This window comes from Schistocerca nitens, chromosome 2, assembly GCF_023898315.1.
Source record: "Schistocerca nitens isolate TAMUIC-IGC-003100 chromosome 2, iqSchNite1.1, whole genome shotgun sequence".
Classification (NCBI taxonomy): domain Eukaryota; kingdom Metazoa; phylum Arthropoda; class Insecta; order Orthoptera; family Acrididae; genus Schistocerca; species Schistocerca nitens.
The window spans coordinates 3,366,497-3,391,398 of record NC_064615.1 but is presented as its reverse complement, the minus strand read 5'-3'; the positions used below and the strand labels follow the sequence as shown (position 1 = coordinate 3,391,398).

General features: G+C 38.1%; 1 protein-coding gene across 1 annotated transcript in view; it reads right to left on the bottom strand.

The window, feature by feature from the left end:
* Positions 1 to 24,902, bottom strand: part of LOC126235664 (ATP-binding cassette sub-family C member 4-like) — a 166,546-nt gene that overhangs the window by 72,743 nt on the left and 68,901 nt on the right. The window contains exons 5-10 of the mRNA XM_049944384.1: positions 20,614 to 20,839; positions 17,687 to 17,843; positions 2,858 to 2,996; positions 2,654 to 2,764; positions 1,777 to 1,998; positions 992 to 1,278 (exon numbers count right to left, since the gene is read on the bottom strand). Coding sequence (XP_049800341.1) covers positions 992 to 1,278; positions 1,777 to 1,998; positions 2,654 to 2,764; positions 2,858 to 2,996; positions 17,687 to 17,843; positions 20,614 to 20,839 — 1,142 coding nt within the window. The remainder of the gene's footprint in view (positions 1 to 991; positions 1,279 to 1,776; positions 1,999 to 2,653; positions 2,765 to 2,857; positions 2,997 to 17,686; positions 17,844 to 20,613; positions 20,840 to 24,902) is intronic.

Here is a 24,902-nt window from a genome sequence, read left to right as displayed (position 1 = left end):
AGCAGTAATACAATTTTCTCAGTTAAACAATTTTGGAATAATGAATTTGATATTTTGGCCTTGTCTCCTCCATTTTTGTGCCACTATTCTCACTGAGTTACTAGATCTATGCCTTTGCTCTATTTACTGAGTTATTGTAAGACCAAAACTTCTTAGGGTTTTTTCCCCCAAACTAGTAGATAGAGTTTTACTTCCAGGTTTGTAGAACACTCCATGCATGGCTCTCCTTATGCTTAGTTTGTCTTCACTCACTTTTCATTTGTCAACAAGGATTTGGTTATGTTTAAATCTGGGGTAAGGTTCAAACTTCACATCCAAGTTCATTACAAAATTGTATGAATCTCCAAACTACAGGACTGTGATTGATTCAGAGACAAATGCTGCAAAACACCAGTCAGCTTCCACCCTATGTGGAAGCCGAGCGCCCACAGAAACCGAGGATGGCCTCTATACGTAGGTGACAGCCAACATTTGTACCAACATGAGCCATAATTTGCAATTGACTGCACCCATTACAATCACTGGCAGAGCCTCCTCTACATCTTGAAAGACCCCATCCCTCGACCCCTTTTCCTCTTGGAAATAATTTCTCAGCCCAGTCACAAATTTTGTTTGATACTGATATGATTCTACTTCCACTTATAAGTGATGGTGTGATACCAAGTTAAATGCTTTTCAGAAGTCAAGAAATACTGTATCTTCATGACTGCCCTACTCCATGACTTCATGATGTCTCATACAAAAAGTTGAGTTAAATATTCCTTGACTAACATTTTCCAAATCCATGGTGCTTATATGTACATTTGAATATGTATTTGATAAAAAGGAAATTGGTACTACATTTTAAAGTAAGATGAAAGTTCCAGTTCCTTAAATATAATTTAACTTAACTGTAATAGTAATAAAACCCAATATACATTTATTTATAAGACTTGTAAAAAGAAATATTTATATTAATAATAAGATGTTTTGAATATTAAATTACTGTTACCTTGCTAAGTTTATTCTTGCTCTTTGTCCACCACTGAGAGAAACTCCTCGTTCACCTACAATTGTCTTGTCCCCAAATGGAAAGAGTTCAAAGTCTCTTTTCAATGCACAGGCATTGACAACTTGTTGATACTTTTTGTGTTCATAAGGCTGTCCAAACAAAATATTCTGCCGTACAGAACCAACAAAAAGCCATGGTTCTTGAGAAGCATACGAGACGGTTCTGTCAAGTGCCAGTGAACCTGAGCTCAGAGGCAACTCTTGGAGAATTGCATGAATCAGTGAGCTCTGAAAATTATGAGATGAATGAGTAACAAATATATGAATATATTTTCAATTAAGAGACAGTGCATCCTAGAGGGAACACACACATCTCAGTGAGTGAAATATGCACACAAGTTATTAGACACAGTAAATTCAGTAAATGACACATAAAATTAAATTCAACAAGGGAAAAAATGTCACATCAATTCTGTGTGAGCCATGGCTGAGATCATATAAGTTAAAAACACAGAAAACTGTACACTTTCATCCGTTAAGGAACAAATTATCATTGAGACACAACTTTTTTGAGTGTATGGGTTTGCTGTGTTGCATGTTTTATGAAGATACAAACAACAATGGGAGCATGACAATGATAACATACTGTACTCTGTCTTGAAATGCTGCTTCCAAACTAAAGTTGCCAATCACAAAAATTTTGAATGGGGTTGAAAAGGAACAAAAACATCTGAGAGCTGCCATTTAATTTCTAACAAACAGATATGTTGAAAGTTGACTTTATACCTTTCCTGATCCAACTGGGCCCACAATTGCACATAACGTTCCTGGCTTTATATGCAGAGTGACATCTGTTAAAGTCTCTGTTATAGAAGCAGGGCTCCATTTAGCACATACTTTATTCATAACAACACCTATTTTACTTTCTTTTTCTTTCTCCTTCTCACTTCCATTGAGATTACTTGGTACTGGCATTTTTGGTATGTGTTCTTCTTGTAACAAGAAAAGCTAAGGAACGGAAAAATAAAATTAACCAGATGATATTACAATATCATGAATCACTCTGTCACTCATTTGAAAAGTTATATACAAAAAAAGTTCTTTTGGATCAAAACAAAAACAACAAAAACTAATACTATAAACTGCACTAGCACAGAAAAAAAACACTGTATTTCTCACTCCCAAAACAATGATGGGCTAACAATAGTTTATGCTAAACACTAAAGATACATAATTTTGTCATCACCAAGTACTCTCTCAGAAGCTAAAGATAAAAAGTAACTAAAATTTGCAAGTATAGTTGTAATGGAATTTTGATGAATATTTAGTTGTTTGAACATTCTGTACTTTGTGTTTTCATTCTTACTGTGACATTAATGTTTTTGAGATGGAGCCTGTGTCTCATTTTGGCATTGGCTATGGGGCAGTGCCTAAGTGATACTTGGGCTCCATCTTGAAAGGATTAAATTTGTCAACATAATTACAAAAATAATAGATTTTTCTATGAACACATGACTACATTAATTTTCAAGTGACTCTTCATCCAGATTTAAATTCATTAACTGAAACATACACATTATGTATTAAAAATTATTGTTTTATTGTTGTATTTCACTGGTAATGTAATTTTATGTGCAAGTCTTAAATGCAAAAGCAACAATACCTCAATTCTTGAAATGGATACTCTGGTTTCAGCTAAACTCTGAACTGCCTGTGGATAACATATGGCCATGCACAACTGCAGTAAGTTGAAAAATTGTGCCAATGAAAATACCTGCAACAATTTCCATTTACATTATTTTCCATTATTTCTTACTACAATTGCTATAACGAACTGCCTATTTTCAGACATGTAGAAGACACATACCCTATCTGCTGTAATGGTGTTCCCCAGCAGAACGTATGCAATCACAGTAATGTACAATGATGTTCTTTCTGTAAACACCATGAAAGCCATGTAAACACCTCTTAAGTAAGAAGATCCTCTCAGAGCCTTGACTTCATTTCTGAAATATCACAAATATGTTACTCATAGGAAGAATTGAATGACAATAACAACAAACTTAGTTCTGTAATCAAGTTGATTTGGTTCAAAAGAATGGTATACTATTTGTTAGCAACACCCTGATACTCTTCTCTGCAGAATGGTGGGAGTGGAGCAAGCAAGCAACTCTCACTAACAGCATGCAGACAGCTGTGGAGAGAGTTATAGTACAGGTTGAACCAGCTACACTTTCCTCACACTTTCTTACACATGTGCTCACTGGTTTGAATGGTGCACCTACAAAAGTAAGAACTATCAAAGGAACTGCTTTGTCACACTTTATAGATCTAGAAAAGGCATATGACTGGGTTCCTAGGAGGAAGTTATTGTCTGTTCTACGAGATTATGGAATAGGAGGCAAACTTTTGCAAGCAATTAAAGGTCTTTACACAGATAGTCAGGCAGCAGTTAGAGTTGACGGTAAATTGAGTTCATGGTTCAGAGTAGTTTCAGGAGTAAGACAAGGCTGCAACCTGTCTCCACTGTTGTTCATATTATTTATGAATCATATGTTGAAAACAATAGACTGGCTGGGTGAGATTAAGATATGTGAACACAAAATAAGCAGTCTCGCATATGCAGATGACTTAGTTGTGATGGCAGATTCGATTGAAAATTTGCAAAGTAATATTTCAGAGCTAGATCAGAAATGTAAGGACTATGGTATGAAGATTGGCATCTCCAAAACGAAAGTAATGTCAGTGGGAAAGAGATGTAAACTGATTGAGTGCCAAATAGGAGTAACAAAGTTAGAACACGTGGATGGTTTCAAGTACTTAGGATGCATATTCTCACAGGATGGCAACATAGTGAAAGAACTGGAAGCGAGGTGTAGCAAAGCTAATGCAGTGAGCCCTCAGCTACGATCTACTCTCTCCTGCAAGAAGGAAGTCAGTACCAAGACTAAGTTATCTGTGCACCGTTCAATCTTTCGACCAACTTTGTTGTATGGGAGCGAAAGCTGGGTGGATTCAGGTTACCTTATCAATAAGGTTGGGGTTACGGATATGAAAGTAGCTAGGATGATTGCAGGTACTAGTAGATGGGAACAATGGCAGGAGGGTGTCCACAATGAAGAAATCAAAGAAAAACTGTGAATGAACTCTATAGATGTAGCAGTCAGGGCGAACAGGCTTAGATGGTGGGGTCATGTTACACGCATGGGAGAAGCAAGGTTACTCAAGAGACTCATGGGTTCAGCAGTAGAGGGTAGGAGGAGTCAGGGTAGATGAAGGAGAAGGTACCTAGACTCGGTTAAGAATGATTTTGAAGCAATAGGCTTAACATCAGAAGAGGCACCAATGTTAGCACTGAATAGGGGATCATGGAGGAATTTTATAAGGGGGGCTATGCTCCAGACTGAATGCTGAAAGGAATAATCAGTCTTAAATGATGATGATGATGATGATGATGATGCTGTTTACTGTCTGTATATGCAATGTTTTATGAACCTTCCTATGCATGATCACTCAGTGTCCAAGAACAGGTTAAAAGTGCATCTGATTTGGTTCACTACTGAAGTGACACACAACAGTTTTACCTTGTGAATGAAAGCATGATGACTGACTTTAGCAACATACCAATGCATTAACAGCCACTCCGTTTGTATGGAGAGAGGTAGTCAAGGGAATAAGAACTTTGCAGTCTACCGATTACATTGTAATACTGTCAGGGACAGCATAGGAAAGAATGGAATGGACAGTGTCTTGAAAGGAGGGTATAAGATAACATCAACAAAAGCAAAACAAGGATAATGGAATGCACTCAGATTAAGTCAGGTGATGCTAATGGAAATAGATTAGGAAACGAGGCACTTAACATTGTAGATGAGTTTTGCTATTTGGGCAGCAAAATAACTTATAATAGCCAAAGTAGAGAGGACATAAAACATAGACTGGCAATGGCAAGAAAAGCATTTCTGAAGAAGAGAGTACTAGATTTGAGTGTTACAATGTCTTTGCTGCAGGTATTTGCTGGATTGTAGCCATGTATAGAAGTGAAACAGGGACAATAAACAGTTCAGGCAAAAATGTGTGCAGATGTGGCGCTATAGAAGAATGTTGGAGATTAGACCGGTAGATCATGTAACTAATGAGGAGGTACTGAACGGAATTGGGGAGACAAGAAATCTGTGGCACATTTTGACCAAAAGAAAGGATCAGTTCAAAGGACACATTATGAAACATCATGGTATCACCAATTCAATATTGGAGGGTAGTATGTGTGTGTGTGTGTGGGGGGGGGGGGGGGATAAAAATTATAGAGTGGATCAATAGATGAATACAGTGAGCAGATTCAAAAGAGGTAGGTTGTAGTAATTATTCATAGACCAAGAGGCTCACATAGGATAGAGTAGCATGGATAGCTGCACCAAACCAATTTTCACACTGAAGACTACAACAACAACTGTCTAGGACAACTGAACATTGATCTCATGATGCATCAGAAATTCTACATAAATGCCATAAAACAGTGTGCACCTTTCAATGAACCATGGTAGAAAACTCTTCATTATTCATGCCTTACTTTGGTCATCACATGTTTTGTTACTCTGAACACTTCTGAGCTACCAAAAGGTTGATAAAAAATTATGGTTAGGAAATAAATTTGGAACTTAGGATAGTGGCAAGAAGTCATTATGCCTCACAAGTGTGTAAAGGTGATAACTATCAATTTTAAATGAAATGAGGAGAATTTCTGTTGTCTGCAAACTCTTCTATGTAAAACAGCTTCTGTCAAGAGCACCACAAACAAATTTGAAGATGTGCCTATAAATTACTTTTAATGCATCACTGGATGAGTTATTATGGATTTTTGTTCTGCATAAACATTATTGCACATGCTGCTCAATACTGGAAACTAGTTTTGTATCCAGAAGAACTGAATTTCATGTACTTAATATATTCCCACTGAATTTGTACCAAGACAAAATGCTTTTGTTTGGTCTGTGGCCTTTTGCTCTGTTAACTGAGTTGCTGCACACCCAATGACAATAAGTTTTGAAAAGATGTGATAGAGAGTGCAGCTACTTGGGAGATGTACTGTTTTGAGTTCAAGTAGTAACATCTGCCTGAGGTTAATTCCACACAGATCAAGTTGGCAGTCATGCAACAGTCACATGGATGAGAAGATTCAGCATTGCCTTTGCTACCTTGTAGATCAGGCATGGTAAGTAATGACAGGTTTGTACATAACCTATGTTTTTAGGCTATTGTTGTTTATCAGGTTAATGTTCCATCATCACAACACTTGAACACACACAGAAAAAGAGTGTGTCTCTCCCTCCTTGTATATAAAATTGTGAGTATGATGACCTGCAATGATCTACCTCAGACCTTATTGACTTCATTATGAAAGGAGATCAAAATAGACCACTAAAAACATGTGTTCCTGCTCCTGAATAAGATTTTTGTGTGAAAGTGCACCATCCTGATCGCCTCTCATTCCCTTACCATCATGCTTCCATGCCAGTCTTTGCAAACCCATTCCTTCCCCCTTATGACACACAACTGTCCAGGTCACATATGAAGAATTATAGTTTATCTACTGCAATGTGCTCAATCAATGGGTTTCGATATGATGACACCCCAGATTACATTACTTGGTGCCACAATTTCAGTGATGTTCATGAGTCAGAATGTGCATTACCTGAAATACTATGATTTCAACCTGAACAGATACAAACTTTGTTGCAGGAACTTAAATATCTACCAACAGCATCATCAAAGATGAGTGAAAGATACTGCTTTGCTGCATAATATTGCGGACTATGTGTCTACCATCAGTGATCTCATTCTGTCACCCCCAACCACTTGCAAGTTAGAAATAGCACAGGTGGCATTAGACTAGAGGTTGTGCAAATAACCAGGACATCAAATTTGTCAAGTGATTTATACAGAAAAATTGAGTGGCAGGACAGTTTCCTAGTTCTGGCATGAACTAATAGAATTAGTGGACATTAATCTTATGCCTGACAATGCATTGTGGGTGATTGCGCCGGCCGAAGTGGCCGCGCGGTTCTGGCGCTGCAGTCTGGAACCGCGAGACCGCTACGGTCGCAGGTTCGAATCCTGCCTCGGGCATGGATGTGTGTGATGTCCTTAGGTTAGTTAGGTTTAAGTAGTTCTAAGTTCTAGGGGACTAATGACCTCAGCAGTTGAGTCCCATAGTGCTCAGAGCCATTTTTTGTGGGTGATTGGGTAATGGATGATTGGATAAGCAAGTTACCCCCTCAGATGCAAGTTACTTTGATTACTAACTAGAGCAACACACACAATAATTAATAACAGACCTAGGAGCTACTAGTGGTCGACAGCAGCAGCTGCCGTATTACACCACGACACAGTGACTGGAGGCCAGTAGGAGCCAACCACGTCTGGAGAAACACAACATGTTCAACAGAGTTCCATGCGAGTCAACTCCCTGGATGCCTCATGATCAGCTGTGCACAATTCAACTGCCCACTCCTGACTTTGACCAAGAGTTCCAGCAACAGCCAACAAAGTATGAGCTGGTGTTGATTTCATTTGTGTTTCAGGGCAGTCACTGACAAATGTATCACACCAAGTTTGAACCCATACACTGATTGTGACTCCTGTAGGCATCACAAGTCACATGAATAAGAAAGTACACATAAATATTATGTGCTTAAGCCAAACCAGTTTGCCTCATGGGTCAAAGCATAGAAGGAGTTAGTATGTTCTTGATAGAAACATCTCATCAACTCAGGCTTTGAAATAAGCACAATCCTGAAAACAGTTGCCAGACCTCCAACTTTGGGATCCCTTCTACAGCTCTGCATGATAGATGATTCACTTATTAAGATGTGTGGTACCACCATCTGCACTGTCAACTTAGGTCTTGGCACACAATCTGTATCGACAGACATGGTGGCAGATATTAACAAACCACTGTTTGGTGCTGATTTGTTGGTCAGTTCAACATTTTGCCTAATTAACAGGGCAAATACTCCATAACAGAGATACTGGTGATTCCATTCTTGGTGTTATCAGCAAATCGCTGATTCATACTCCTATCTTAACAGATACCTCTGCATCTTCAGCTAAAGAACACCAAGACTCATACAATTCACTAACTAAACATCTGGTAACAACAGAGCTGATGTACAAGGATATGAAACTGGAATGTGCAAAATTAGGGGATGAAAATTTGATGTCAACGAAACTTTGTGTGGGAATTGCAGTAAACTACTCGAAGTCAAGCATTGGCTGTAACTGTTGAGGATTAATGCAATTTCTGACACCAAGTATTCTCTGTCTCTCAGTCCTCAATGTTACACTATCTAACAAACCTTGGAGAAATTAAAGATTATGACAAACTACTTTAGTATGAATATGGAATGGGGGTAAGGAATGAAAGAGGAAGCCACCTGGTAGAATTTTGCACAGAGCATAACTTAATCATAGCTAACACTTGTTTCAAGAATCATGAAAGAAGGTTGTATACATGGAAGAAGCTTGGAAATACTGACAGGTTTCAGATAGATTATATAATGGTAAGACAGAGATTTAGGAACCAGGTTTTGAATTGTAAGACATTTCTAGGGGCAGCTGTGGACTCTGACCACAATCTATTGGTTATGAACTGTAGATTAAAACTAAAGAAACAGCAAAAAGGTGGAAATTTAAGGAGATGGGACCTGAATAAACTGACAGAACCATAGTGAAGGCAGCAGAGGATCAAGTAAGTAAAAAGACGATGGCTAATAGAAGAGAAACTGAATTTAATTGATGAAAGAAGAAAATACAAAAATGCAGTAAATGAAGCAGGCAAAAAGGAATACAAATGTCTCAAAAATGGGATCGACAGGAAGTGCAAAATGGCTAGTCAGGGATGGCTAGAGGACAAATGTAAGGATGTAGAGGCTTATATCACTAGGGGTAAGATAGATTCTGCTAAAGGAAACTTGAAGAGACCTTTGGAGGAAAGAGAACCACTTGCATGAATATGAAGAGCTCAGATGGAAACCCAGTTCTAAGCAAAGAGGGGAAAGCAGAAAGGTGGAAGGAGTATATAGAGGGTCTATACAAGTGTGATTTTCTTGAGGATAATATTATGTAAATGGAAGAAGATTTATATGAAGGTGAAATGGGAGATATGATACTGTGTGAAGAGTTTGACAAGGCACTGAAAGACCTAAGTCAAAACAAGGCCCCGGGAGTAGACAACATTCCATTAGAACTACTGATAGCCTTGGGAGAGCCAGCCCTGACAAAACTCTACCATATGGTGAGAAAGATGTACGAGACAGGTGAAATATCCTCAGACTTCAAGAAAAATATATTAATTCCAATCCCAAAGAAAATGGGGTTGATAGATGTGAAAATTACTGAACTATCAGTTTAATAAACCACAGCTGCAAAATACTAACACGAATTCTTTACAGACGAATGGAAAAACTGGTAGAATCTGACCTTGGGGAAGATCAGTTTGGATTCTGTAGAAATGTTGGGACATGGGAGGCAATACTGACCCTACGACTTATCTTAGAAGCTAGATTAAGGAAAGGCAAACCTACGTTTCTAGCATTTGTAGACTTAGAGAAAGCTTTTGACAATGTTGACTGGAATACTCTCTTTCAAATTCTGAAGGTGGCAGGTGTAAAATACAGGGAGCCAAAGGCCATTTACAATTTGTACAGAAACCAGATGGCAGTTATAAGAGTCGAGGGGCATGAAAGGGAAGCAGTGGTTGGGAAAGGAGTGAGACAGGGTTGTAGCCTCTCCCTGATGTTATTTAATCTGTATATTGAGCAAACAGTAAAGGAAACAAAAGAAAAATTCGGAGTAGGTATTAAAATTCATGGAGAAGAAGTAAAAACTTTGAGGTTCGCCGATGACATTGTAATTCTGTCAGAGACAGCAAAGGACTTGGAAGAGCAGTTGAACGGAATGGACAGTGTCTTGAAAGGAGGATATAAGATGAACATCAACAAAAGCAAAACGAGGATAATGGAATGTAGTCAAATTAAATCGGGTGATGCTGAGGGGATTAGATTAGGAAATGAGACACTTAAAGTAGTAAAGGAGTTTTGCTATTTAGGGAGTAAAATAACTGATGATGGTCGAAGTAGAGAGGATATAAAATGTAGACTGGCAATAGCAAGGAAATCGTTTCTGAAGAAGAGAAATTTGTTAACATCTAGTATAGATTTAAGTGTCAGGAAGTCGTTTCTGAAAGTATTTGTATGGAGTGTAGCCATGTATGGAAGTGAAACATGGACGATAACCAGTTTGGACAAGAAGAGAATAGAAGCTTTCGAAATGTGGTGCTACAGAAGAATGCTGAAGATTAGCTGGGTAGATCACATAACAAATGAGGAGGTACTGAATAGAATTGGGAAGAAGAGAAATTTGTGGCACAACTTGACTAGAAGAAGGGATTGATTGGTAGGACATATTCTGAGACATGCACAGGATAGAGTAGCATGGAGAGCTGCATCAAACCAGTCTCTGGACTGAAGACCACAACAACAACAACTTTAGTGGATCCTCCAAGGAAGATAAGGAATATAAATACCTGGAAGACAAGCTCACTCAAACTGAAGCAAGTTAGATGGTTTGTGATTTCCACTGAGATCAATTGATTGGTTTGTCTTCATAGAATGTCTTCAGTGGTGTGGATAGAGCCCAAGAGGCCAGTGAGAGACAGGGTGTGTGCGGGCAAGACTCTCCAGGCGCAAGAAGTGTTTGCAAGTGTAACAGCCAGTGAGCGGGCAGATCTGGCGAGGCTGCTGGGAGCAGAGGAGCATGTGTGTGTAAAGGAAGCCACATGCTCAGACTTTCACTAATTCAGAGGAAGAAGATGGTATGCCACGGTATCCATCTTGCGTAGAATGATGGTATGTTGCTTTTGGAACTTTTGGTCAGTGAGAATGAGAGGACAGGTTTGGGTTTCACCTTATGAAGTGATCTTGTCTAGAACTGTGTTGTGAAGGTGATCTTCTAAGAGGGGGAGAAATATGAACAGCACCAGTAATGAATAAGTTGATTCAGTTTGGTGTAAATATGGCACGAACTGCAACCTGCTGTATTGGCCAAGAGGGACCTGTTGTTCTGGTAGTCAGGCTTGAGAATGTGGTACGAGTAGTACAAAGACATGACCGGTCCAAGGGGTGGGTAGATGTCAAATACTTTTAAGTGAGGTTAGTCTGTACACAGTACTTTGATAAAAAGTTGTCTTTTCTGTTATTTATGTTATTGTAACATCTCACTGTGTATGATCTATAGTAAACTGGAATTTTTCTTGTATGAGGACTGTGTGTACTGGCACAGTGTAGTAATTACAAGTGTCCTCTGGAATTGTTAATTTATAGATTATAGTAAAAAACCTGTCTTCTGGTATTGTCTGAGTTCTTTTAAATGCAACTTTGTTCAATGGAGATTTTTTTTTTATGATGTTGTTTAAATTTTTGGGGGGTAGGGTGTTGTCTTTGTATAAAATCTTGTAAGTGAATGTTAGAAAACAAAACAGAAGGATTGCGGTGATAGATGGAACTGATTAACTACTGATTGTTGGATCTTAAATAAAGGAATAGACTAACATTTGCCTTTAGCAAAATGAATGAAATGGTTGGACACAGTGATGACTGTTCAGTCAAGGTATAAAGAAGGTTGTTGGGTTACTGGAAATTGATAAACTTTTGTAATAAGGAGTGTTTGACTTTGAACTGTGCAACCAGTCTGCTCACTTCCCCACTAAATCCGTGTCTCTGCCTTTCACAAACTTTGTTGGAGTTGGATGCTGTGAACACTGGAGATAAAGAGGATGTAAAACAGTTATGTAAAGAGGCAGTATGTAACATTCACAAACGTATCACCCAGCTGGAACTGTCAGTGTCTACACCTACTCTCCCCACCAGAGAAGTTCATACAGTAGGCAGGGAGTATATTCAGGTCTGTGACTGTGACATCAGCGAATCTTCTCACCCTCCTTGTATGTTGTCTGGTGTTTCTACACTCCCCAGAACAGCATGGCACTAGGGACAGAGCTGTCGACAGAATACACACTTCTGAAGGACCTCCAGCCTCCCAGAAAGCACAATGTCTAACTGCAGCTAAGTTAAATGTGATGAAAGCAGCTGCCAGTGGACTACTAAATAAGGCTACCGTACAACCACCAGATAGTGCGTGGGCCTCACCCTTCCACTTAGTGCCGACGAGCAATGGCACGTTTATGACTTGCAGGGGATACAGGGCATTAAATGCCAGAATGGTACTAGACAGGTATCCAATCTCTAATACAAAGAGCTTTTCTCACTCAATGACTGTCACTGCCATATTCAGTGTTACTGACTGTGAAAAGGCATACCTCGAGATTCAAATGGCAACAGAAGACATTCTCGTGACCAAACATCAATATAGATTTTGGATTATTTGAATTCTTGCACATCCCTTTTGGGCTAAAAATGCTGCCCAAACTTGTCATTGTTTTATTGATAGCACTCTCAGACACCTCCTGTTCTGTTTTCTGTATCTAGATGATGCACTGATTTTTTTCTTCTCTACCTGAGCAACACAAGGAACACTTGCAACTGGTCTCCCATTCACTGGATTAATTTGGAATAGTTGTAAACAAGGTCAAATACCAGTTATGCATGAAAAGATTACATTCTTGGGACACATGGTGATGTGTGATGGTGGGTAAAAATATTTGGGATAAAAAGCTGCTACTGTGGACCTGTGAGATGCAGTTTGCATTTGACACTATCAAAAAGTGCCTTCACAATGCAATCACTTTTGCACACCCAGTAACTTAGGTGCAACTGTCCATAATTGTGGCTGCCACTAAATTAGCAATCGGGGCACCTTTGCAACAAATTGTAGACGACAACAATAATATCTAAGTTTGTTCTCATGACAACTTACTGAATTACAGCAACTCTGATTGACTTACAACCAAGAAATTTTGGCCTTTTATGAAGCCATCAAGTGTTTCTGAGAGGATGCTGAGTGATGGCCACTTACTAAGCCCAGTAGGAATTGCACTCCTCATTGCTTCTGTCATCTGGATTACATTGGGCAGTTCACTACCTACATCTGCCATGTCAACTGGGTGGACAATGTAATCGCCAATGATCTATCACACATTAGTGCACATAGTGCCTTGATAGATTTCAGTGAAACAGCAAAGGAACAAAGACAGGTGAACAGATAATGATGCTCTTACAAGACAGCACCCCTGGATTAACAGTGGAACAAGTTGTGATCCATAGCATGGACTTGCACCTGTTGTGCATTGTATCACAAGGCAAATTATGTCCACTGGTTCCAGGTAAGTTCCGCAGAGCTATTTTCGACAACTTACATAACTTGTCACACTCTGCCATCCACCACAAAGTTAGTGATGGAGCATTTCTTGAGGCCCAACGTTAAGGCCAACTTCAGGAAGTGAACCCTCGCTTGCCTTGACTGCCAGCACAGAGAGGTCGAGCGTTTCAACCACACGGAAAATTGGGCCTACCAAAAGGGATAGTAATACATCCTCTTGGATCTGATGGGGCCATTACCAGAATCACATGGGTTCCTCTATGAATGATTAGCAATTAACAGAGTGACACACTGGATGGAACCAGTTCCACTGATGGACAAGACAGCCAAATCAAACACTGCTTCTTTGATAACTGCTGATCAGGGCTGACAGTTCAAGTCCCATCTGTTTGAACAGTTGTGCAGACTGTGTGGTATCCAAAATTTTTGACATACAGCAAATCATCCACAAAGTAATGAAGTACTGTATCAACCACAAAGTAATGGACTAGTCGAATGTTGGCACCACATGCTCAGAGCTGTTCAGATATACCATTCCTCGTAGTGCACAGAGTCCCACCGTGGATATTGCTGGGTGCGCATATCACCTATGAGGGCATGCTGAAAAGTATCATCTCCAAATTTTTTATTCTGTTCTCAATATTGGTTGAAGCATTACATATCATGCATATTACTTAGTCGACTATCCCACTTCACTGATGTAAATTGTAACTGCCTGCTGCCACATACCTCCAAATTGTTTCTTTTAACATGGCTGTGTTTAATGTTACAATGTGAGATAATGAATAACAGCATGCTGTGATTAAGTTTCTAACAACAGAAAATGTGCCTCCAATTGAAATCGATAGAACAATTAAAACTGTGTAAAGTGATGATTGTATCAACATCAGCAATGTGCAGCAGTGTGTTGCTTGTGTGTAACAGAGCTCTGAGCAGACAACTGCATATGGCAATTGACGAGACTCATGCTGATGAATTCACCAGCTTTCAGGTAAGTGTGGCATACCATGAGAGCATGTACAGGTCACCATTGCACAACTGCAGTACAAAAAACTGTGCATTGTGGGTGCCTCGAATGCTTATTCCTGACATGAAACAGTGGAGATTGGACATCTTTCAACAAAATTTTTGAAAATTCAATCTTAAAAACAGCCTGAAACTTGCATTAGTTTTACAAAACACTGAGATTCATAATGAACCCACACTGGTATTATTTGACATTGGGAACTTATATAGTAACAGCCCTCTTTCAGGAATGCTTAAAAATTATGAAGAAAAATTTATTAACACATGAACAATTGAGCCAGACTGATGTTGCAGAATTGAGTGAATTACTGGAACTTCCACTATCCGATAATTATTTTACAGTCAATGAGAAAACTTATCATTTAATAGTTTAGAAAATATTTTGTTCATAACATAAGTTGTAATGATAGGACAGTATAGTGTAGAACATTTGTAGATGACATGGTTACCCTCTTTAAGGGTGACAAACAGACAGTGCTAGATTGCCTAACAGCTTTAAATTGGATGCATAAGAATATTCAAGTTACCACACAAACAGAAAAAGAAAAAAAAATACATTACCTAGATGTCACTATTAAAAAAGTAAATGGCAAACATAAGTTCAGCATTTTCCTCAAACTAATGTGTACAGTTTCCATTATAATGACAGACTTCTGTGATACTCATATGCATCTTTTAACTTCGTGTTTCATAGAATCCTTAAATTACCACTAAAACCAGATTTTACGGTCACTGAATCATTTTTATGAAGAAGATTGTTTTAAACAATAGATTTGATAGCCAGTTAGTTGAGAAATTATATAAAAGATTGATAAAGCAACTGAACAACAGCAATAGCAGTAAGCCTCCCAAAAATAAAATTAAATAAAAATACATAGAGGATTTTTGTTTTTGACAAAAATTGAATGGCAATTCTATAAATCTGATATTTCAATAACTTTTCAAACTGTCAATAATTTTAAGATTTCAATTATGGCACACAATCAGAGAAAATAGTGACAAATATAAAGAGCTTAGTGCATATAAGCTAGAATTTGACCAGTGTAAAGGTGAAATTTGTGATGTGTGTAATGTGTTTTATTCATCTCATAACATACATAATTTCAGAACATATGTCTGATGTACAGCAGACACATCAAGGTTACAATTTGCTTGTTTAAAATTTTGTATCAGTTCATCCTTCACGAAATCTTCCACAGACTAGTAGCATCGTTTAATTAGAAAATCATTCAATTTGCTTTTTAAAGTATTTATCTTCATATTCATTATGTCACACACTTTTATTGTGTTGTGAATTTTCACGGCTATATACTGAGGAGTCTGTGCATGTAGTTTTAAGCGATGGGAGGTGAGCATAAAGTTTTCTTTATGTCTTGTGTCGCATGAGTGTTCAAAATTATTTTTTTTTTAAACAGATCAGCTCTGCTGCATAGGAAAAGAACCACCTCAAGGATGTATAAAGAGGGAACAGTTAATATTTTTAGGTCTTAAATAATGGTCAACACGATGCCCTCGGACGTGCAAAGTACATGTTGCGAATGATTCTTTTTTGCAACTTTAAAATTCTTGTAACGTTTCCCGAGTTTCCCTAAAAAATAATGCCATCGAATAACTGATTCTATATATGTCAAACTGGTCAACCTTTTTTCGCCAGGTATAGAGAACATACTGGAAAACATAATAACACAGCAATCGGTGATCATCTACGAGACTCAAAGCACTTACCAGCATCAACCACAACATGTAATTTCTTCACAATGCCCCTTGAGGCAAGAAGTTAGATATTCTGGGAGTTTTACAAGTATGTAGTCATAAGAAGTGATATAGCAATAATGTTCTTAATAAATAGTTTGATTTTACAGATAATAACTTTTTAAAAATATTTCACAATGTATTGTAATTGCAATTTCTTCAGAATCAACTCTTTTTGTTAGGTTTCACAGATAATATTTTAAAATAATGTGTAATTAAATGCCATAGTCTCCTTGGTGGCCGATTTTGGTTTTCAAATGTCACCACACACAGACCCTGAGCTATGGATTGGATTGTATACTTGACATTCCAAGTCCCCATGGAGCCGAATGTCATCTTGTTTCACCTGCCTTAAGCTGGAGTACGCATGGACTACAAATTGCTTAAGGAGATTGAAGAGAGAACTAAAATTTAGCATAATTGTTAAACAATTTGTACTACAAAGTCAGAGATTGTTTGGATAACACAGAATAGAGAACAGCAAAAATTAACGTTATTTAATAATAAACAACTGTCATTCTGCACTATACTGTCATATCTTAATCAATCCTATACCCACATTCTGTGAGGGGAAAATTCTAACCTCCTGCCGTTTTCTTGAGGTTAACATCCCATTCACTGTGGCACTGTGACCTGTCTCAGTTGTTTCATATGGGCCAAGGGAACAACATGAATGTGATAGAATGGCTCATATACTGGGTCCTGAGGTCAATTGAAGGAGAAGGGAGAGAGGTAGGGAGAGAAAAAGAAAATGAGAGAGAGAGAGAGAGAGAGAGAGAGAGAGAGAGAGAGAGAGAGAGAGAGATGGAGAGAGAGAGACGGAGAGAGAGAGAGAGAGAGAGACAGAGAGAGAGAATGCACAGATGTATCGGTGCGATGTAGTGATGTATGTGTGTGTGTGTGTGTGTGTGTGTGTGTGAGTGTGTGTTTAGTGAAATAGAAATGAGCGTTTGGCGTCATTGGCCAGGAGGCCCCTTGTGGGGCAGGTCCAGCCGCATTGATGCAGGTCTTATTACATTTGATGCCACATTGGGCGACCTACAAGCTGAATGGGGATGAAATGATGATGAAGACAACACAACACCCAGTCCCTGAGTGGAGAAAATCTCCGACCCAGCCGGGAATCGAACCCGGGCTCGTAGGACGGCAATCCTTCATGCTGACCACTCAGCTGTCGGGGCAGACTGTGTGTGCAGTGTAGTGTAGAGAGTTATCAGTGATAATCGAATGGCGTATTTTTTAATAAGGTAATATTACTGTATGCATGCATTAGCCATTTTTTTTTTTTTTTAAATGTTGCCTTTTTCAATTAAGATGAAATTAAGCTGAAATTAAGATGAAATTATCATGAGTGAACAAAAAACTAACTAACTAACTAGCTGATCTCGATAGTCTTCAGAATGAACCTGCACATTTAAAATGAAAAGTGCAATGTTGTGGATCAGAGCATATCTGGGACTTATTTTTCTTTTTAACACTATTTTGATAAATGGAAAACAGAGTATTCCATATAATTATACAGTGACGTCAACAAAATTATATTTTTTTAGTTTTTTCTGGTATCATATTTCACAATAATGCTTACCTTCGAGCCAATTCGACCATTTTTTCGAAAGGCTTTTCCCAGGCATACATTTTTATCACTTGAATTCCTGTGATTATTTCATTCATCAGCCTTATTCTATTATCTGCCCTCACAGCAACTTTCAAACGAAACCTTGTAGTCAGTTTGGTCATGTATGCTGAAAGAAAATTTTATGATTCAAAAGTGTTTGGCCGCTATAAATAACTAAATGACAGATAATTATACTAAGCAAACTTCGATGTAACAACTAAAAGAACTCGAATAATGAAATATAGATACTGTGATGCTATGTGCCAATCAGCTCTGGATGAAAGCATCTTATGGTCATTAACATTTGAGACATAATGGCAAAAGTATTCAAATATCAAGAAGTACATGTAATTTCCAGACCAAGTCCTTTAGTATTGTGAAATATAAGCACTCTAGGGTAATAATGAATTAAAACCCAATGGATAAATATGAATTTATGCACAACAAGGGTGACTAAGCCCTGTGGCTGTAAATTAATGAAGTTATACACTAATGAGCCAAAACAGAGCCAAAACATTATAACCATCTGGTTAATAGCTTGTTGATCCACCTTTGTAACAGGATACAGCAGCCATTCACAACCAATGGATTTAAAAAGTTCTTGGTAGTTATCTGGCCCACGACCCTTATGCACACACAGGTCACACAATTCTCTTAAATAATGCACTGATGGTTTGATGGCGTGGAGCTGGCACAAATAATATCCCAGATGTGTTCCATCAGGTTAAGGTCACGGTTTGTGAATAAGACATTGTCACTACTATATCCCTCAAACAATTTTAGCGTAATTCTGGCCATGTGACGAGAACCATTGTCCTCCTGGAAGATGGCATCACCATCAGGAAAGACATCAAGCATAAAGGGATCAGGTGGTCAGGTGGTCTGCACCAGTTTTCAGTTAGTCCACAGCTATTATGATGGTTGCAACAGGTTCCATGGAAGCAGAGTTGAATGCCCCCCTCCCCCCCATACCATAGTACTATAGTACTGCCACCACCAGGCTGCACTTGTGGCACATTGCATGTTTTGAGCAGCAATTCACCAAGACGATGGCATATCCAGACACAATCACTGATCTGCTTCAGCAAGAAACATGATTCATCTGACCAGGTGACATGTTTGTCTTGATTCCTGTCCTGGCCCAATCTTGATGATCCAGTGTTGCCTACAATCATAACCGACAATGTCACTTGATCAGCATGGAAACATGGCTGTGGATCCTCATGTTCAAAAATGTGTGCTCTGATACTCTTGTGCTTGCATCAGCACCATACTCTGTCTAGGGCAGCTATTCTAACTTGGGGGGAAAATCCATGAGAATTCCAGGTGTGAGGAGGAAGATGGTGTCAGAAAGCTCCTGATAAATTAATGGTTAAAGGGTGGGGGGGAATACCATCCATAAGCAGTAGTTTAACCACACATTTTAAACATCAATAATTTATCTGGAATAATATATAATTGACACATTTTGAAATATGAAATATTTTAAAATACATCATTTGTAAAACTCAATAAAATTCAATTTCAGTGCTAGGTTGAAAACACAGAATTCTCTGAGAATTTCAGGTTTTCCAGAAGAATTGCCACCCCGAACTCATCAAATCTGCCACACACTGATCCCTCTCTTGCATTACAGAGCAGGCAAACCTCTGACCTCCCTCTTCACTTGTGAGGAACAGGTCCTGTCATCTACTTGTAGTTTGACCATCTTTCAATGATTTCCCATAGACACTCTCGATAGTAGCATGTGAAGAGCTGACCAGCTTCACCTTTTCCAAGATGGTCTTTCCTAGCCAGGTAATAACAATCTGCGCTAAGTTAAAGTCGATAAATTGTGGTGTTTCCCATTTTTGGCTCACATCGTAACTAGGATGGTTCCCCATTCAGCTCTGCTCCTCTTATGTATTTTTTATTACCGTGTGCTTAATGAGAGTTGGGTACACAGAAGAATGATGGGACAACATTTTTGATAGATTTTATTCAAATATTTTGAATGAAAAAACAAATCTTTCTGCAATGCTGGGAGATGAGTAAACATGGGAGATTTATGGTAATGGTTTGTCCATCTGTTTGTGGTGCTAACTTCAGTAATAGTTTGGATAAATTTCTTTATTTCAGTCTATGAGCACAAAGTTTTTTCTCCTCAGTGTACCTGTTTTCATCAGGTCAGTGGTGACCGTCTTCAGATCTGTAGAAAAAGAGAAATACCAAAAACAACTAACTGGTGGTCTACATATTAAAGTAGTAAACCACGCCACAATGAAAGTATTGCTTTCATTAATGTAGAACCCAAGTGCTTAAGATATGATGAAGCATATTTATTTTAATATATGTCCTAATATAACAAAGCCACAGCAGCAGCATCATACACACAAAGTCTGCTTAGCATTGCTGCACATAATTAAATATAGTGAGAAATAGGCTACAGTTGTGGCAGGGTCATCATGTGAATGGTGCTACTGTTCATAACAAATTGAGGTACACTTGCCCCAAAAATATGTTTGCATTATTAGTTTATTAGGTGTCACTACTGCTGGCCTATGCAAATTGACCAACATACAATTATACAAAATGCAATAAAATGAAGACATCCCATTAGGTAAAAACTATATGGGATTATAAGATGTATATGTTTTAGAGTTTTGAAATCCATATAAGTTTTTGCAAACATTTCCCTATATTTGAATTTGGCAGTGCAACTATTACAATAATCTTAGAACTCCTGATTTAAGTCATCTTCCTCCAGAACACAATATACCGAAGGAGGAAATAGAATATCTTCATCAATATGAAGTTATATTAATTGCTCAAAGCATTACCATGACTAACATGAAGTTTGGAAAACATATATACCAGTAACATATTTTTGTAGACTTAGTATGCAAAAACAAACTTACTTTGTACAGGAACAGTCTGCAAAAACAAACCAACAACTCCAATAATTGATGCCCAGTTCACTGCTTGCCACAGAAAGTATGTGACAATCACTGTTTCAATTGGAGTCATCCATATATAATGTAAGAATTGTGGTAGTACATCAAACCGGTTCACATCGTTTGAAAGAAGATTTACCATCTGACCTGCAGCTGTCTGGCCCAGAGCTGTTTTACTCAGACGTATTATCTGAAAACAATATATTCTTGTGATGCAAAATTTCAGTCAGAATATCATACTATGAAGAGTACTAAGTTGAGAACAATGCACTACTGTATGTAGTCACAGTATACTCACTATCTCATCAAAAGTATCTGGACACCTATTAGTGGACACTGATGTTGGGTGTATGCTCCTTGAACCTTTATGATGGCTTGAACTCTGCTGGGGGCTTTTCTAGTAAGGTATCTGAATGTCTTTGGAGGAATGGCAATCTATTCTTCCTCAAGAGCTGAATCCAAAGAAGATAGTGGGGGTCTGCAGAAAAATCAAATTTTTAACTCAATCCAATGGCATTCCATTGGGTTCAGGTCAGGACTATGGGCAGGTCATTCCATTTCAGGAATGTTACTGTTCTCAAACCACTGCCTCACAATTGCTGTTTTATGACAGAGTGCACTCTCATGCTGATACAATCATTATCTCCAAACTGTTCCTCTAATGTATTCAGTACATAATGCTGTAAAATGTGTTCATAACCTTCCACATTTAATGTTTTCTTAACTGTAATAAGGGAAATACGCCCTAACCACAAAAAAACACCCCCATACTGGAAAACCATCTCCTCTGTACTTCACTTTTCGCACTACACATGATGGCAGGTCATGTTCTCCAGACATTTGGCACACCCAAACCCTTCCATTGGATTGATAGAGGGTATAGCATGATCCATCACTCCAAATCAGTTGTTTCCAGTCATCCAACGTCCAGTAGCATTGCACTTTACAACACCTCAAGCATCATTTAGCACAGTTTACAGAAATGTGTGACTTATGAGAAGTGGTTTGACCACCGTACCTTATTCTTTCTGTTGGCGGCATTTTGGAACTCTTGAGTGGTTCCTTCCACTGATTATACACAAAACATCTGATATCTCGGTAAATGAAAAACTTTAAAGGAAATGAAAAGGTTAGAATTTTTGCAAACTATGTCTGTTCAACTTGTACTGTGATGTTATTGCAAGAGAAGAAAAACTCATTGGAGAATATGAAATATTGGAAAACTTAGAAATAATGAAAAATATATTTCTTACTTTAGAACACTTGTATCATTATTATGAATGGAATATACAAATTACTTTCAGAGTAGTTTTGTATTTGGGGATATATTACTGAGATATATAGTACTATGATGGTATTTTAATAATGTTTATAGAGATTCTGCTACGTTCAAGGTTCTATAGCACGTAAAATGTTGTATTCTTGTTTCTGATGATATACTGCACATGATTCTGAGAAAAGATTAAGGTAATCTCACAGTACATATTGATGTAACATACAATGTTGGTCTCGACTGATAATGCTTATGATGCAAACGTAACACAACACTGGAAGTATATGAATTTTATATAAGAACTTTCTGATGATGCAGTCGTGACATTAGAAAAATTACTTAAGTGTTCTATGTCAAGTACCAAGTATAACGAGATGACTGACTCGAAAATGTTAGTACCTCATGGAAATCTTTAAAACTGACTACCATTTTTAATGCGTAGCTGCACATAATAAAGAACTGGGAGGTTGTTCAGTGTGAATCAAAATGGGAATTATTGATGAGAAAGATGAAGAAATTTTTCATAATTTTTGAAATGCATTATCTTATATACAATATTTGTATCCTATATTTAATGGGGAATCATACAGAACTTTACAATTATTCAAATATTATTGTAAATAACTGATACTTTTTTATGCATTTGAAAATTCAATTGGGCTATCTGTCAACACTCAAGTGAAGTAAAATGACTTACTTCATAGAAAATCATTGTAAACTTAATCTTGTAATAAAAGTCCATTTTCTAAATATCTATGTATTTTGTGCTTTATTTTATGTAACATACAGTTTCTTCATATTTGAAATTGATTTGCAACTTACAATCGTTATCTGAGCAAGAGATATAAATGTCATGACATACTACTATTTTTATGATGTCATTATTGAAAAAGAGACCCATCATAAATAAGACTTCAAGAACATTCAATTTCCATTAAAAAAATTATTTTTGTCCATCCCTTGTGAGATCTAGCTGTCAATTCCGCATCACCTATGACTGTCTCGATACTTTTAATCAGAGAGTGAATATTAAATCAAAAAGATTACTTTTATACTGTTAATTATTATTTTTTGACTTAATCCACTTCTTTAATTAGTATTAACAACTCATAACTGGTTATGAAACTTAATTTCAATCAGAAGATGTTAAACAAACAGAAAAAGAACTAAATAATTTGTCAAACATCCAGATGCCAGTGTTTTGATTTAATACACAGAGTTTTAAAAAAGTATTCTATATTTTGGTAATATGGTCCAAAACAAGGCAAAAATGTTCAGTAAATAAGGGCTCTAAAATGCAAACCTTATGAGTTACAAGCACTTGTTCAACTTTGCTACTGTGAAACACATCCCTTCTACTGCAAGCTCTTTGCAAATTTGGATGACCTACAGAATGCAGTAAACAAATGAGGACACATTTCTCTATGAAATACAGTGTGCACTAAGCATCTGTTAGAGTTGTTAATGTTAACCATATCCACAGTTCTGGGTAAGTACAGCACATACGTTAGTTCTCATGGAAACAGGTAGTGTTTTCACACGTTTGTAAAATACATTTAGATTGTAGTTTTATCCTTGCACTTACTCACATAATGGAAGCCTATTACTCTACATGGGAAATGGCAGATATGATCTCGTATTATGGGCTATCAAATGAAAGCAACCACTCAACCTGTGTTCTGTATGCTGAAAAATATACAGAATGCAGCAATTATTCAATTATTCAGCCAGATTACAGACTGTGGGCCTATAGCTCCATCAGCAGTGGATGGTTGCAGACCTCACACCATCTGTACTCCTGTTGTAGAGGATTGCAACAACTAGAAAAAGACCCTAGAATTAGCGTATGCAGAATAGCAGCATCTATCAGGTTAGTCATCCTATAGTCTGGACAATCCTGTGTGAACAATTGTTATACCCGTAATGTGTATAGCATGTCCAAGTCCTTTGGTCACAAGATACATCTGCCAGAATCCAATTTCACCAATTATCACTGAAAAGGTGTGATGAGTTTTCACAGTAGAGGTGGGATTGTCAATTTTCACAACCAACACATATGGGCTGATGCAACTCCACATGTAGTCAGAGAAGCAAGGCATCAATGCTGATTTTCAATTAATGTCTGGATAGGAGTTATTAGTGACAAACTAAGAGGACCTTATGTACTACCAAATAGGTTGACTGGTGCTAAGTATCATCAGTATCAAATGATATGCCTGTCCTATTACTTTATTACTATATCTTCGTCGTTTACCAGCCATGGCTGGACAGAGTGTCACAAATACAATGTTTATCAACTAACATCTATACAATACTATATACACTCCTGGAAATTGAAATAAGAACACCGTGAATTCATTGTCCCAGGAAGGGGAAACTTTATTGACACATTCCTGGGGTCAGATACATCACATGATCACACTGACACAACCACAGGCACATAGACACAGGCAACAGAGCATGCACAATGTCGGCACTAGTACAGTGTATATCCACCTTTCGCAGCAATGCAGGCTGCTATTCTCCCATGGAGACGATCGTAGAGATGCTGGATGTAGTCCTGTGGAACGGCTTGCCATGCCATTTCCACCTGGCGCCTCAGTTGGACCAGCGTTCGTGCTGGACGTGCAGACCGCGTGAGACGACGCTTCATCCAGTCCCAAACATGCTCAATGGGGGACAGATCCGGAGATCTTGCTGGCCAGGGTAGTTGACTTACACCTTCTAGAGCACGTTGGGTGGCACGGGATACATGCGGACGTGCATTGTCCTGTTGGAACAGCAAGTTCCCTTGCCGGTCTAGGAATGGTAGAACGATGGGTTCGATGACGGTTTAGATGTACCGTGCACTATTCAGTGTCCCCTCGACGATCACCAGTGGTGTACGGCCAGTGTAGGAGATCGCTCCCCACACCATGATGCCGGGTGTTGGCCCTGTGTGCCTCGGTCGTATGCAGTCCTGATTGTGTGGCTCACCTGC